The sequence below is a fragment of the Nothoprocta perdicaria genome, unplaced genomic scaffold (assembly GCF_003342845.1).
Source record: "Nothoprocta perdicaria isolate Ctin4 unplaced genomic scaffold, notPer1 scaffold_4, whole genome shotgun sequence".
Classification (NCBI taxonomy): domain Eukaryota; kingdom Metazoa; phylum Chordata; class Aves; order Tinamiformes; family Tinamidae; genus Nothoprocta; species Nothoprocta perdicaria.
This window is the reverse complement of record NW_020455643.1, coordinates 7,875,910-7,891,993: the sequence shown is the minus strand read 5'-3', so window position 1 is coordinate 7,891,993 and position 16,084 is coordinate 7,875,910. Positions and strand designations below refer to the sequence as shown.

General features: G+C 43.3%; 1 protein-coding gene across 1 annotated transcript in view; it reads left to right on the top strand.

Moving 5' to 3' along the window:
* The window catches only part of MCF2L2 (MCF.2 cell line derived transforming sequence-like 2), a 132,789-nt gene that overhangs the window by 24,186 nt on the left and 92,519 nt on the right, over positions 1–16,084 (top strand). The window contains exons 4-8 of the mRNA XM_026045433.1: positions 5,252–5,342; positions 6,395–6,514; positions 10,547–10,663; positions 12,742–12,891; positions 15,038–15,162. Of these exons, the coding sequence (XP_025901218.1) occupies positions 5,252–5,342; positions 6,395–6,514; positions 10,547–10,663; positions 12,742–12,891; positions 15,038–15,162 (603 nt within the window). The remainder of the gene's footprint in view (positions 1–5,251; positions 5,343–6,394; positions 6,515–10,546; positions 10,664–12,741; positions 12,892–15,037; positions 15,163–16,084) is intronic.

Here is a 16,084-nt window from a genome sequence, read left to right as displayed (position 1 = left end):
ATATATTGAATATATATTGAATATATATTGAATATATATTGAATATATATTGAATATATATTGAATATATATTGAATATATATTGAATATATATTCAATATAATAACCAAAACCCGTATTGAATAAATGATTGCTCTGTTTGATTTAAATGCCTGTTGAAGATCAGTGACAGGCAGGGATTGAACCTGCATTTTCTGTGCCCCAGCACCTCACTTTATCTTTCAGATTCAGTCACAGGGCATGCCGTGGGCATGCGAGCTGACCAGGTACTTTGCTAGTCATGGTCGTGCTGCTCTTGCAGGGACTGACTCTGCATCTCCGGAGTTGCTGTTTGGAACTTCCCAGCCTCCATGCAGAAGGCAAGGGACAAAGCATTCATTTAGAAGAGGTAAAACCTGAGCAGCAAGCTTTGGTTGTATGATTTATGACATAAGCATATGAAGTAAAAGCTCCCTGTGGCTTAAGAATTGGCCCTGGTTTGATACAGTCAAGCCTTGTTAATCTGCAATTAGCTGATCTATGCATACAGAGTCTTTCCTACGTTTTAGCAAGCAGCAATAGGCCTCACGTTTTTCTTGTTCACATAGTGTAGTAGATCTTAGGAGTATAGTAAAACAGCTTTCCTATATGTGTGTTATTTCTCTGCTAGTAGTTCACCTGTTATTTTATTCTTCAAGGAGGATGTGCAAGTAAAAGAATGAATAGCTTTTCAGATTGTGGATTTATACAGGGTATTGCCATGAATAAGGTAAGATGAAGTACAGTTTGAAAAGCAGTTCACCCTGCTTAACATGGAAAATGTTTCCTTGTTCATAGCTCAATGAACTGGAGAAATCAGTAACACTTTTTTTCTGGCAGATGCAGAGAGAACATCTGTCTTCTGTAGTGTCTGTCTGCCATATCCTGTAGAATAAGGTTCATGTTAGCTGTGTAGATAAGGTCTGATAACAGATGACTTTTTACAGTGAGTTGATAACTTGTTATTTTCCTCTGCAGTGACTGGTCTTGGCATAATGACATATGGTAAAACAGTAAAAAGATAAAGGCAGATATTATTTGTTATTACTTAAACGTATAGGCACACGCTTCATCTTTGAGGCTGCTGAGTTCATTTACTTTATCGACTGTTGTATAACACAATATTTTTTTGGTGAGCTGTAAGCAAGTCTTGAACTTCTGGCCTTTAAAACATGAACTGCTTTCCAAGGTGGCAGATCAGTTTACTGGGACATTTGCAGTTGGATTAATTTTCCCTCTGGTCCAGCTCCTGCTCATGATAGTGATGCACCAACGTACTTGTGTATATGTAAATGTGTAAACCTGTGCAAACACCTACACCCGTATTGTACGTGAGCAAGAGAACTGTGGAAAGCGCTTTATTCCAGAGCCAGAATTCCCCTCCCGTTTCAGTTGAAATGGGTCAGCTGCTTGGATAAAGAGCTGCCTGTCTCCTTCCTGCAGAGGTCAGGAAATTTGGCCTCCTCAAAGCTGTACTTGAGAGCTGACCTGAGGATGGAGAAACTCAGGTGATTGTACACGATTCCTTCAGGAAAGGGAATCTCTCTGCCAGCCATATGTAGACCTAGACAAACATGACTTGGATTTGCTTGCTTGACGTTTATCTGCTACGCAGGATTTTCTGCAAATCTCTCTTTCCAAGCAACTGACTAAATCCTGGTGCCTTTCTATAACCTGTGCAGAACTAACTCTGAAAAGGACGTTGATGGAGCATTTGTGGGTTTGCTTTTAAACCAAGGTGGACCCGTGCCCACTCATGTGGAGTGTCTGCGCCAACGCTGCCGTTTGGGCTGAGCTTCTGCTTCCCGCAGCTGGTGGCCGGCGCTCGGGCCTTGCGTGGCCTTTCCCTCTGGCTCCTGGACTGAAATGGGATCCATTGCTGACGTCCTCTCTGTTTCCCTGGCTAAATTTAGGCATTAAATCAACCCTTTCTAATTAAAGAGAAAAAGGTATACAAGCACGTTGGTGCATCTCACCGAGAGACAGGTGATACTGTCCTGAACATCAAGGTGAAATGCAACGGAGGGTGTTGCAGAAGACCGAGGTGTAACTTTGTGTCAAGGTTATAGCCCCATTTTCAACTTTTGCTGCCTAAAGATACCTCCCTTGCAAGCCAGGCCTCATGCTGCATCCCTCAGCCCAGCCTGTGGCAGCCAAGATACACAGAGCTGGATCTGCGAGCCGTTTCTGTGCTCCTTGACTTTGCACAATCTGCCAGAGGCATTTTGTGTGATGCAGATATTCCCTCACTTTTTTCTGGGCCCTGCTCAGCTGCTTTGCTTTTCAGCAGCATGTGGTTTTATCATCTTCCCTTCCCCCTCTTTCCCTCCTTCAGATCATGCAGACTTCTAACGGTATGCTCCTTTTTTTTCACCCACTTCATCTCATGCAGCATTCAATTCTGTAAGTCATATGTGCTTCAATAATTAGCTAAATGGTTTGCTTAATGGCCCAGCTCTCATTTTACCCTGACAAATCTTTCTCAAGTCTCAAGCCTTAGTTTCTTATCTATTTCATATTTCCCTGTCTTGGTTTATCTCTTTAACTGGCCAGCAACTCCCTGTGAACCACAGTGGCTACTGGAGATCCCTGTTGCTCTTTCCATATGTTCCTCCTTCCCAGCCCTTCTCGCCTCCATGACTCTTATTGCCAAGCTTAATTTCATGAGAAAATTCCTTTGCTTTGTCCCTCTTCCGTTTTCTTGCTTTATGGGTCATTTTGAGCTCCTGTTCCCGTTATCTGTGAATCTTATTGTTGCATCCGATGTCAGGATGCTCTTGTGCTGTTGTAAATCCCTATGGCAGAAGAACGTATGGAAAAAAGATACTGCTAGATCATAGGCTTGGACTTGTAAAAATGTCCAAGGCCCCTCTTTTAAGAGACTGCTGCCCTCTGTATTTGAAGGGCTTGGAGTCTTTTCGGAGGCGCGTAGGCAAGTTTGACTTGGCACAAATACTTTGTGTTTGTTTTAATCGCTGCGGTGCTTGTTGCTTTTGGCTGCGGCTGCCTTGTCAGTTACTGCTTTGCAGCTTCCTCCTGAAGGTGTAAATGCAAGAACCTGATTTTTTTCCCCAAAAAAAAGAATTGGCTCCCAATTTCCGCGTGAACTCCTTTTAGAAAGCCTCCAGTCAGCCCCTCAAACCAGGAAGATGTGCAGAACAAGGCAATTTCTGTTTGCAGGCAGCTTGTGTGAATATGGGGCTTGTGGATAGAGTTATTTGTGGTTTGTGTGTGCCATAAATTTTACTAAGGACATGTTTTTCTCTCTTTATTAATCTGATACTGCTTGAGACATTTTTCTTTAGACCAACATCAACCTTTTGTGAACTTCAGCTAACGTGCTTGCTTTGTCAGTCATTTTGTTATAAATCACTGGGTTCAGGGGAATTGTGCTGGATTTAAACTTCAATCTGGGCGTGCAATTAATATTTGAGACTTGTTCAACAGCTGCACATTTTTGGGTGAGTCTAACCTGTGAAAACAAAATTAGAGGCTGATTACAGTAATATATTCTGTGCTGCCTTGCAGTACAACCTATGTTTTCATGATCTGTTTCATTCTTTAAAATTATGTCTTTATCCACTTGCCTGTTGCTTTCCCACAAAAATTGCTGTTTGTAATATGCGAAGTATATTGAAGAAAAAGCCTTCTCAAAGGTCATCTAATGGTATGAGAAAGGAGAATTGCACTGACTTCTTTCTGTTCCCCCAAATCTCACCCTTTTAGACAAAAGGATTATTACAAATAACAAAACAATCTCTAGCAGTTGTTTCTTTCTGCAGTGACCTGAATGTTTCCTGCAAATTACTAATCGAAGGAGAAAAACGTTGATGGATCTCATGCAAGCAAGGAGGAAAGCAGCACATCATTATCCCCTTGGTGAAGCAGAGAAGTGTGGGCAGCTTGCGAACTCTGCTTCTCTGCCTTGTGAAGGCTCCCAAAGATCCTTCACAAAATTGATCTAAGGGATCAATTTTCCCTTAAACTTGGAGTACCCAGAATTGTTTTGATTTCCTGAACTCTGTCACTGTTCTTAGTCCTGTATGAGTCAGGCTGGTGCTCAGAGCTGGTATTCCTGGTGCTGTTTGGTGGCTTATTGGCAAGAATTTGCAGTTCAAATCTAGCCCCTCACAAAATGACCCATAAAAGTGGTTTGCCTGGGCTGCTTCATGGCCCTTTTGGGCACAATATGCTCTTATAGAGTAGAGCAAAAAGTAGTGTTATGTTCTTCAGTTAAAGTAGCAATTCTGCTGCTGATGGGGACAAGGGGAAAAGGGATCAATGTTTTGTACAACTTCTCTTGCTCTTCATCTGTGCAAAGACCAGGAAGCAAATAGGTTTTTGATTGCAGTTTGTTTAATAATGTGTACTTTTTCTGTCCGGCTTTGATTTGACCTGACTGGGCTGTCCTGCTATAAAGAAATTCCTGGAGTTTTTCCTCTTAGTTTGCTTAGCTGTGGAGACTCTGTCCACCTCTGAGCATTTGTGGAGGGCAGGGAGAAGAGCAGTGTCCCTGGAGCTCTGCACAGCACTGGGCTTTCTGAATGGGGAAGGAGAGGGTGTCTGTGAGGTTGGTATGAGCGGGATGGAGAATGAAATGAGTGACTTGTAAAGACCACTGGAAAAGTACAGGCAAGGAACTGTAACCATTATTCTAGTCAATAGATTAAGATGGTACTTTTGAATAGCTCCCAGCTTTGCAGCTTTGTGGATAAGTAGGATCTATTTGTGCTCTCCTAACCTTCTGCTTTGTCCTCCTGACTTGTTGGGGCACTGAGGGCAAAGGGAAGGTAGGGACAGCGGGGACACCCGTGCCCGGCCCAGCAGCGTGTCTGGAGAATGAACATTGCAGAGGGGCACCTAATAACTGGAATTACTTTGCAGAGCAAACAGCATCTGAGGTTTTTCCATTCAGTGCAGCACAGTGTAATTTGTGATCCTGAACTATTCATATCACCTAGATTTGGCAGCAAGTAGCATAGCAGCTGAGAGATTTCGCTGATAAAATATTCATGCTTTATGGAAGCTGCTAGCCTTACCCTGGAAAGAGGCAAATTTGCTGGCTTTCCTGTACACCTGAATTTCTGCCAAATATTCCTTCTCTTTGCTGTATATTGCATTTTCATAATGGGCTTGGAGGGTGATCTGACAGAAGCTGTGTTTTGCTGCAACACACTTGCATGGAACAGGAGTATCTCTCTGTAACCCTGCATCCTTATTTAATGTTTTGCAGTCTTGAGGCTGCCAGCATCGGATTCATCATCATCATAGACAGACGACGGGACAAATGGAGTGCAGTCAAGGCATCGCTGACACGAATAGCAGTAAGTGCCTGCCTTTGTTTTTTATCTTCTAGAAATTAAAATTATCTGCTGAATCTTCAGCACAGGATGCAGCCTCTTGAGCTCACTTTCAGCTTCTTTATTTTGGCTGTTGATGCAGCTTCTCCTCAACCCCTGAGCTCATGAGTGTTAACCAGGAGGTGGAGGAAGCTGCAGTAACAGATTGCAAACCTTGTTTACTGCTGAATTGGGGCAGCTTTGTTATTTTCCAGGGTTAAAGTCTGGTGATCTAAAGTGGGTTCCCAGAAGTAGGAGAGCAGCAGAGCCTCCTTTCTGTGCACCCAGCCAGAAGTGACAGCAGGGCTTGTTTGGGAAAGAAGGATGCCAGGGGACTTGGGTTTATCTGGTAGTAGGTGATCCATCTCAGAAAAAAATGTCCTAAGATAGCTCGTTTGGGCAGGTCAGAGTTAAGCTGATTTTCAGTGCTGATGAAAGCAGGTGCTGTTGTACGTGTGTTACCTGGACCGTGTGCTCTGTAAGGAGCCCTCAGTTGTATGTATCAGCTCTGAGGTTTAGGGTAGAGGGATGTCCAAGGGGAGTTTAAGTCCCCTCAGGGAATGTGGAAATTGGCTTTCATTTATTGTTCTTTTATCTTCCTTCTAGTAGAAATTGTTCTTTTTGATGCTTTATGAGCTCAGGGAAGGATGGCAGGAGTTTTGCCTGGGCGTTGTGAACGGGGGCTGAGCCTGAGGAAAGTGCCAGGTGGCTGTGTGGGAAACGTTTAAAATGTTAACAAAGAAAAAGAAAAAAGGTTTAAAAAACCCTTTCCAGGGTGTGAAGACAGGTCAGTCAGTCTGGGGAATCCATCTATGCCCCTGTTTCTGTCCCTAGGAAAAGGGGTGGCTGAGGTAGAAGCTCCAGAGCTTTGTGACAAACCTCTGTGAAACCACTGCATGGGGCAGGCAGTGACATCCAGCCTGTCCTCTGCCTGCGGCTGGACGGGCTCAGGATCCATGTGTCCCACCTGCGACTCCCCGTGTTGGCCTTCCTGCAAGGCAGACTGGTCCCTTCTGATCGCTTGGTATTCCTTGCAGGGAGCGTTTCCAGGGAACCTGCAGCTGGTGTTTGTGCTGCGGCCCTCCCGCTTTATCCAGAGGACAATCGCTGACATCGGCATTAAGCTCTATCGGGATGACTTTAAAATGAAGGTACCGGTAAGCATGCATATTTTTTGGTCCATGCATCCTCCTTATCTCCATGTCTGCAGTTCCAAGGTGTCAGCAGACTTCTCATAACCCATAATTAACATTTGATTGCAAGTGGCAGTCGGCAGCTTTGATCTGGATCTGCACAGTGGATATGGTGTCAGAAGGATTCAGCTGAAACCTGAATGAGGTCGAACAAGCTTTGAGATGCATGTGGGAATGGTTGCAACTAGCTTCATTATGTGGATCAGATGACTTATTTTGGCTTTCATTTCACCGTTAGGAAATACACAAACAGGTTCTGCTCTTTTCCAGTATTTAGCAGTGGCTGCTTAGGTTGTTTGTGGGATTTTCCACCGTCAGTTGCAGCAATGACAAAGAGTTAACTTGCTAGATGTTTAGCAGGATTTGAATACCCGTGTTCCTCTGCAGAAAATCACTCTAGCTATAAACTGGGCTGAAGCAGTGTCAGCTGTTACCACGGGGTAGGTGGTGGCTGAGCTCATCTCTGCAGTGACCAACACGTGGCTGGGGTGGCCACACCACGAAGGCTACAGCAGAAGCCTGCACCGGGCTGTGTGTCATCCATGGAGCCACTGGGACTCTGGCAACATCCTGGTTCCGTGTTTGCAGGGAATGGCCTCCTTGTGATACCTTTTATGGTCCCCACCCACACAAGGTTCAAAACTCATGTTTTGCTTCCTTCTCTCCATACCTGACATGTGCCAGGCTGGTGGGAGTGTGATTGGCAGCGGATGATCCAACCTGAGACACTTGAAGTTTCAGGTTGTTCCATGTGAGTTCCTCTGGAAATGTTCCTAACTGCGTGTTTGCCTCTGGTCTCAAGGCATTTTATAAATAAACTTGTATGATGATTATTAATGGCATTTCATCTTGGAACAAACCCGTGCTGTTTTCCATACTGCTTTTACCAGAGTGATCTCACATCACTGTTTTGGATTTTGTTTCTGGTTTTAAATTGTTTTACAGAAGACTCATGACTCTCCTCCGGCAATTACCAGACTCTGTCACTGCCTAAGTTTTAAGCTCAGATATTTAAGACACTTTTTGCTTCTGCTAAGTCTGAGACAGAAGCCTATCTATTACAGGGAATACACAAGAGGAGCTGTGAATATTTCTTTTGGTATTGTGGCTTAAATAGAGCTATTGTCTGCAGGCTGACCAGGGTGCCTTCTCAGTACTAAATTGATATTAAAAATGTGTGTTCAAGTACAAAGCAAAATCTTTTAATTTTTTAACACTTGTTTTTTTTAATGGGTGCTCCTGTATTTAGTAAGCCTCAATTTGTTCCCGTAGCAACCACCAGGCATAACTTGATGAGAGATGAGCATTTGCTAGCAGCTCAGCCTCTCTTGAGCTTTTAGCAGTTTACTTGGTGACACGAGGTCCTTTCAAGTTTGAAACTCCCAAGTCTAGAGGGGAGGATACTTGCAAGCAAGGATGAAGAACTGCATTAAGTTTCTCAACTTCAGAGCTGCTGAAGTTATTGGGAGGGCATCCCCCTGGGCATCCTGCATGGCAAACGTAAGGGCGGTGCCACAGAGCCCTGGTCCCAAGGGAACTATCCATACTGAGGAACTACATATCAATACCATTCATAAATACCAATATAAACCTTTAAGCCACTTGCAGATTTGTACGTGTTTTGCATTTGGCATTGTGACAATGTTAACATCATAACTGGGTCATGAATAGGTTGCATTTCCTATAACTAGAAATAAATACAAATAAGAGCCATGCCAGGAACATTCGAAAGAGGCTACAAGAGTGTGGCATGAATTTGATAAGAAAACACATGTTTATCCTGAGCTATCAGGATGCAAATATGTTCAGTAAAATAGATCTGCTGAGTTAAATCAACATTGGGTTGAACACAAACTGGAAGATTAAACAGAAGCAATAAAGAGGCTGAAGTAATAAAACCAGACACAAAATGAGAAGGCAGGGCTTATACAGCTTACTCGCATATAAATGCGATAAGGCTGATAAAACCTGCAGAAAAAAAAAATAGAGAAATTGTCACTTCCCAGGAACAAGATATGCGGGTTCATCCAAGATACAATCTGGAAAATAGTGAGGAACGTGCAGGGAATAGGGCCCATGCTCTCCAGCTTCTGTTGCTGGAGAATGGCTGTCCTCACTCTGGCGAGGAGCACAGGGTGCACTAGGACTCTATAAGAGCTGTTTCTTAGAGAGATGCTGGATGGCTCTCAGTTACTCTCCTACAGGAGGATGTAGCGCCAAATCTGGCTATATTAAAAGATTTGCTTTGTCTCTTGGGCTGAACACATCAGGTTAGAACAAACATCTTCATGGAAGCAAAACACATGGCAACATTCTGCAGTTTTATTGAAGTTTGGAGCATCAAAAGGTTTCTAACTTGTGAGCAAGCAGTCTGTGGGGGAAGAGCTACAAGGCCAGTAAGACTTATGTCTTCTCAGAGGTGATCTGCAATTGAGCAGCAGCGCACAGGCTCACGCTTCAGGCTGAGGTTAATCTGAGATGATCTAGATTTGAGTCGTCTGCCTAAGATCATCCCAAAGCAGCTTTTGGCTTCACGTGCAGGGAGCAGCCCTCCCTTTAGCTTTGATGGAGGCTCCAGGTGCTGAGGGAGCTGGGCTTGTGTGTCCTGGGAAAGGGTGGGCTGGGAGGGGACAGCCTGACAGCAGCTCTGCGATATCTCCGAGCAGGTTGCTGAGAAGATGGAGCCGGGTTGTGCCTTCGCAGGAGGACAAGAGATGACAAAGTGAAACAAGAGAGGTCCTGCCTCAATACAAGGAAAAGCACTTTCATCATGAATACTGTCAGGCAGTGGATTAGGCTGCCCGGAGAGGTCTCACAGTCCCAAATCTTGACGATTTTTAAGATTTGTTGGATACAGCCCTGAGCAACCTGGCCTGATCTCAAAGCTGACGCACCTTTGAGAATGCTGGATTAGAGACCTGAGATTCCTGCCAGCCTGAATTATTCTGGGATGGTTCTCTAACCTAAATCGGTTTACAAACTTGTTTAGGCTTGTCCCTAAGACTCTTCTCACAGCACTGTGCAGCTTAAAATGCACCTCTGCTTTCCCATCTATGCTCCTCTCGTTGTGCTCAGTGTTGCACTGAACTCTCTGTTGGAGTTAATGTGTGCTAACAGGCAGAGCCACTTACCCTTTCTTAAACAGCAGAGCCATGTAATACATTTGACACATCTGCTCAAGCCTACGGTTTAAGATTTGCATTTATTTGTGCTTAACACCTTGTTTTCTGGTGTTGAAGTCATAGGGTATTTTCTAGCTGTTAGGATAACAAGGTATAATTAAATTCATGTGGGTTTTTTTGCATTACTGCTTGTGTCTTGTTAGATGTAACATTTACAGTGCTAGCCAAAAACTAATAATGTTTACCTGAAGCTCAATGCGATGCAGTGTGGTTTTGCTTTCATTTAAGCAGATCTAACGATCAGAGATGGTTTAGAATGAGAATAGGGATTTAGGCTTGTCTCTTCTTTCTCTTACACCATGATAAAATAGGAAAAGCACCACTTGGTGAACACACACTGACATAAAACGATGCAAATGAAAGGAGAATTTTGTTCTTAGTCATGTAGTTTCATTTGAGCTCTTCATGGATCCAGCTGTTGATCTTGAGGAAGTTGTTTAGCCTGTTTCACAGTAAATAATGATTTTCTACAGAATGCGAAGGTGTTTTGATGAAATTTCAAGTGAATATCATAAATACCATACTTCTTTTCCTGTTGCATGTGTAAAACAGCTTCATCCTCTGCCTGTTGGGGAGCAAGGTGATATCAGCTTATACATAGTTCAAAAATTACCATGTGCATGTTGAGAAAGCAAAATGTAGTGAAAAAAACTGTGACCATTCCATGGATAAATACATAATGAGAACTTAGTGGCTGTGGTGGAATTGCACTTTGACTGTATGTGTTAAAGGCAAACCCTAGACTCCTAGGAAGAGTGGTGAAAGGGCTCACGTTTCTCTCAGTTGATCCGTTGTGTTGGGGTCATCGTTTCAGATCATCATGTTGAACTCGGTCTCTGATCTACACGGGTACATCGACAAAAGTCAGCTGACACGTGAGCTGGGAGGAACCCTGGAGTACGGGCACAGCCAGTGGATCCATCACCGAACCGTGAGTGCTGGGGATGCTCTCCCTCGTGTCCACACCCGAGGGGGACCAGGGGATGGCCACAGAGCAACAACCAAGGAACAGCTCCCCAGCTATATTTCACCCTGCAAATTTTACTACAGATTCATGAAAAGAGGGAAGTTACGACCCAAAGCGAAAAGAGTAAATTCCACAAAAGCTTCTAACTGAAAGTTAACTTGTATTTCAGTTTCAAGTTGGTCTAGGCTCTAACAGTGTCAGCATTCCTGCTCAGCAGGTCCTGTGGGCACGTTCTTAATTTCTGAATACTTGATGAAATTCATAGGCCTTCAGATCGTGTTTGAAGTTGAACACGTGCGTTAGCACTTTAATGAATCAAAGTTCAAGATTCTCACTTTAATGAGCAATTATATCTATGTTTCTAAGAAGAAAAAAAAAATCAGGGTACTGGATTTTATTTTCCTTTGTTTTCATCTCTGTGCTGTGTAAACATATGTTCCAGCTGGGTCTCATTTCAGTAACCTGAGAACAATTAATAATTGTAGGAAGGCAGAAAGGGTTTTTATTCTTGGCTTGTAGGAAACTTGTTACTGGCTTGATGGTTCCTTTTTTTTGGGTTATTTAACACCTCTCATTGGGTGATCTTCGAAACAGTGTAAACACCCAGAAAAGGTGTGAACTTACAAAAAAAATGAATTTCAGATCATTACCAGCCGAGGTACCAGTTATTACCAGAGGTAATAGATCATCGAGGTACCAGATCATTACCAGTTTCAAGGTGAGCCTGGATATGCAACCTGAAAATTTGGGGTTACATTTATTTGAGCATTTTTACCAAGCACAGAGGCTTGAAAACAAAATTGCTACCACAGCCTAGGAATATGAAGGAATTTGTTGCTCGTGCCACCAGAATGGGCTGGGGCAGGTGTGCAATTATGCTGAGCACTCATGAGCTCCCCAAAACTTGTGCTAGCCCTGCCTGGTGCAGGGCATGTTTCAGGTGACACGGCAGGGCAGCTATGCATCTTTGTACCGTAATTGTCTCTGCAATCTGCCTTCTGAGCAAGGGCCTACCTCTGCTGTGCTTTTCCACAGTCCACAGCATAGTTTTTACTGCTGTGGTTGCAGATGAGACGTCCTTATCATTGCAGGAGAAAGGAGTGCAGCTTTCACCGGCTTTGTAGTGTTTGGGTGTAAGAGACCCTCATGCTGTTAGCTAACTCAAACTGTAGTATGGTTAAGATCAGAGAAAGTAAAGAATAGAGAGCTATAAGAGACAAGTTGTTTTTTTTTTTTTTTTTTTTTTTTTTCCTGTACCTAAAGAAACTAGGCCATGACCATTAAAAATCCCCATGCAGTTACTTGGTATGAGATTCAAAGGTTTTAATTGCATATCATGAGTTTGATAAATATGTTTGAAAGTGTTGCATTCTTACTAAGCCTTCCTTGTTTTCACTTTCTGCAACAAAACCACAGCATTCTGCAAGTTTTGTGTTGAGGCACCCAAGGGATAGAGAAGCAGCCATGCTGCAATGGATGCATTTTTCCATTGGCATCAAGTTGCTCTTGTTTTTGTGTCCTAATATGAACAGATGGGGGAGAGAGAGGGAGAGACTGGGATACACTGAGTATGGATAGACAGGATAGAGATGCACAGTTTGAGAAGCAGGAGAGACAGATTGCTGTATACAGACTGTGACTGTGTGAAGATACTTTTTAAAAGGCTTTGCTCTGTGCTTTTGGTATCTCCTCAACTTAAAGCCTTAATTAAAATCCTTAAAACAGCAGATTCCCCCAGCAAGCTTGGGCAGAGAATGTGAAGTTTCAGTCTCGGCTTTGAAGCTGATGCCCGCTGTGGTTTTGTTGTCTGTTAAACCCTGGGAGTTCCCCAGCTGGTTTGTGAAGATGAACTTGTAGACCTGTGAAAAAAGAAAGATCTTTTTGGCACAGGATTTAATCTGTAGCTTGTAGCAGATCTACTCATAGGAAGGAACTCGGGCAGCTTTGCAGGCGTGCAGTGCTCACATGTCTAAAGGGCTCAGGTTGTTACCAAGGTAAGGGAAAATAACCAGTCTGTCACTGTGATCCTCCTGCTTTTCCAGGCTATTGAAAACTTTGCAATGACAGTAAAAACAACAGCACAGATGCTACAGACCTTCGGAACAGACCTAGCAGAGACTGAACTTCCCAACGATGTGAAGTGCACGGAGGAGCTCCTCTCAGCCCATACTGAGCACCACAGCAAGCTGAAGGTGAATGTTGTCGCATGCCGACAGCCCTGTCAGTGTGATGTGTTAGTTTTGGTTTAGCAAAATTTTCCACCATCATTTGGGAGTCCATCAGCTGGAACAACTGAAAGGGAGAGAAACCTGAGTTCAGGAGTACAATGCAACTGTGGAAGAAGTCTCTTCACAGCTTCAGGAACAGTAGTAGAACAGGGAAGTAGTGCTGCTATGTAAGAAGCTGTGGTGGGATCACATCTGAGATCAGGTGGGCTCTTGATGAAGAGTTCATGAGAAAAGATGAACTCACATTGGAGCAGATATAGAGAACATCTGTAAGAATAATCCAGAAGCAGACAGATTGATTTATTTAGATGATTGTTGTAACTTAGGAGAATTTTAAAAATAATTGAAAAAAAAAAAAAAAAAAGGTTGGGGCATATTTAACTTCAGATAATAAGGTTCAGAAAAACATTTTAAGTTCCTCATGGCCTCATGATTGAACAGAAGGAAAAAAGAAAACACTGTTTCAGTTATTTCAGCGAAAGAAGAAAAAAGTATCATGAGCTTGGGCTGGATAAGAAGAACGGATTTTTACCAGTCAAAGCAGTAAGGTTCTGGAACACTCCTTATGTGTGATTGGTTTGGTGGTGGTCTTTCATTGGGCTTTTGAAAGGGCTATAAAGCTGTCTGGAGTAAGCAGATCTGTCCCAGCTTTGTGTTTGTGTTGCTGCAAACAAAATTTGCACTGATTCTACCTTTGGGAGTATGGGAAATAAACAGAGAGTAGGAAATAAATAAGCACATAGTCATTCTCTTTCTCCAGCAGGCATGTGACTAATGATTGTCTTCAGAGTGTTTTAGGAATTACAGCAGCTGGAGAAAAAAATCCTGCAGGGGCTTTGCCTAGTGCTGGAGACTGGGTAGAAGGGTACTCAGAGTGCAGGAGGCTGCTAGACAGCCTTGTCTCTATTGGTTTTAGTCGTGCTCGTGTCCCAGCACAGGGAGAGCTGACCAGCCTTGTGCAGCAGGTGCAAGGATCCCTGCAAAAAGGCTGGTGACAGGACATTTCCATGGGGAACTTCACTCCTGAAAGCAATGCAGAGGAAGAAAGTGCAGTGGTGGAAAATGTGGGTGAAGGATTTAGTGGCATGAGAGTGAATTCTTCATTCATTTGGAGAGTGGGCAAAGCTGCTTTCTCCCATGTAGCCCTCCAGTCATACAGTCCCCTTTCAACTGGTACTGCCACATAGGTGGTGTTTGTGCTGCTGTATTCCAACTTACATGAGCTATAGCTATATAGATGTGATGATGTTCCTTGGTGGAATCCCCAACTTACAGGAAAGTAAGAAAGATTGTGTCATGGATATCCCCTCACGACTTAAAAATAGGTTTCAGGATGATCTTGTGCTCTGGTTACAAAGCCATCTGCACTGCAGCCCAAACTCAGCCTCTCCTGTAAAACCTGGAAAACAACTGGAGGTACGAAAGCAGCCTTCTCCAAAATGTAACTGCTCAGTTAAACAAGAGTTTACCCATGGCCTCTACTTGTGCTTATTTGGTCCTCTTTAATGGATTGTGTAAGAGTCAAATCGTTGTTACTGCATCTTCATTTGTACATGTATGGAATTTGACGGAGGAGTTAACTTTGTTTTTCAGAGTCATGCAGTGATATGCAATCTCTTCCAGCTGATATGTTAATTTTTGAGCCCTCTTTCCGTTTTCATGGCTCTCTGTTCATGCTGGGAAGGACACCTGAGGGTGACTCGTTGATAGGTGACACCCTTAGCTCAGCCTGGCATGGTTTTCCTTAAGGAAATTCCATTAAGAAGTGCAATGTCTCAGCACTGTCAGCTCACTGAACAATCTGCAGGACAAGTTTCATTGGAGCCAGAGTATTTATTTTGTTATGAAAGTTGCCAAGGCAAAAACCCAATTCGCTCAGAAATTATGCACTTTTTCCTTCTCAGGAAATATCACATCTACCAGTCAAACTGAAGAGACTTATTCTCTCCATTTCTAGAAAGGCTGTGTCATTCTTGATAAACATTTCTATTTTGCTCCAACTTTTTCGTAACTACAAAAGAATCCTCCTTTAGCATTTCCATATTGTCCACCTAACATATGTGAGCTTTGAGCGAGTACACAGATGTATATGGCTTGTTTTTTCCCTTAGGATGAGCTGAAACTAGCAGTGAAGCAGGGGGCCACCCTGCTGACATGCATTAGGGAGCCGGTCACCCGGAGCGCCAACAGCAAACTCAGTCCAGATGAACTGGAAAATGTGGCAACGGTGGAAAGGTCAGTGAAGCTAGATTACTTTGAAGCTTAATGAAGAAATGCACACGTAATTTGGGTTCTTGTTTAAATGATTTAAGTGCAGGGATGATGAATTCCCACTGGTTTGCAGTTGCTCGTGGTTTATTGGATAGGTGACCGAGAGAAGAGACTTGTTATGGGGTGTTACTTGACAAAACTGGCCAGTTTGGTCAAACGGGTCCTGAATGCTTTTGGTTGGACCATTACCTATCTGGCTGCAGGTTTAATGTAGGGCTTTATTTTCCCCACAACATGCACATCTTCCAAACTTCTGGGCTTGCTGAGAAAGTGACACCTAAAGTCATGTGCAGTGATGGGGAATGTGCTCATGGAAACTTGAGAGAGGGACAGATAAAGAAGACAGTGTGAAACAAAACCCTGCTTGGCTGCAGAGGGGCAGAGAGAAGTCCCTGTGCCTTCCTACAGTCCTAGTTATTGCCATAAGCTTTTAGGCACTATGTAGGAGTTTCCCCCTGCCCTGTGATGCCATAGAAAGAGAAATGTCATGTTAGTGTTTCACAGAGGTTTTGTGGGAATAAAAGTGTCAAAAAATAAAGCTGAGTTGCTATTTTTTCACTGAATACTTTAATATCTGAAGTTAGTCATCCCAAAAGAATTTGTGAATTCATCTTGAATTCATCAAGCTTTGATTAAGAACATATTTTTCAGAGATCAATTGAAAACTGCTCTGCTTTTAAGATGAGTAGAAGGGAGGTAGTGGTGTTTACCCTGGTAATTTGGTGATTCGAACACTGGCTCAGCCTGTAGGACACCAGGTTCATTCTCCCGCTTGTCCAAAATTCTCTCTTGGAACTGTTCTACTTTGTAGAATATTTTATTCACCATTTGGAGACTGTGCGAGGAGGATGACTCAGTAGTCTGGTGTGTCAGATACATTACTGAG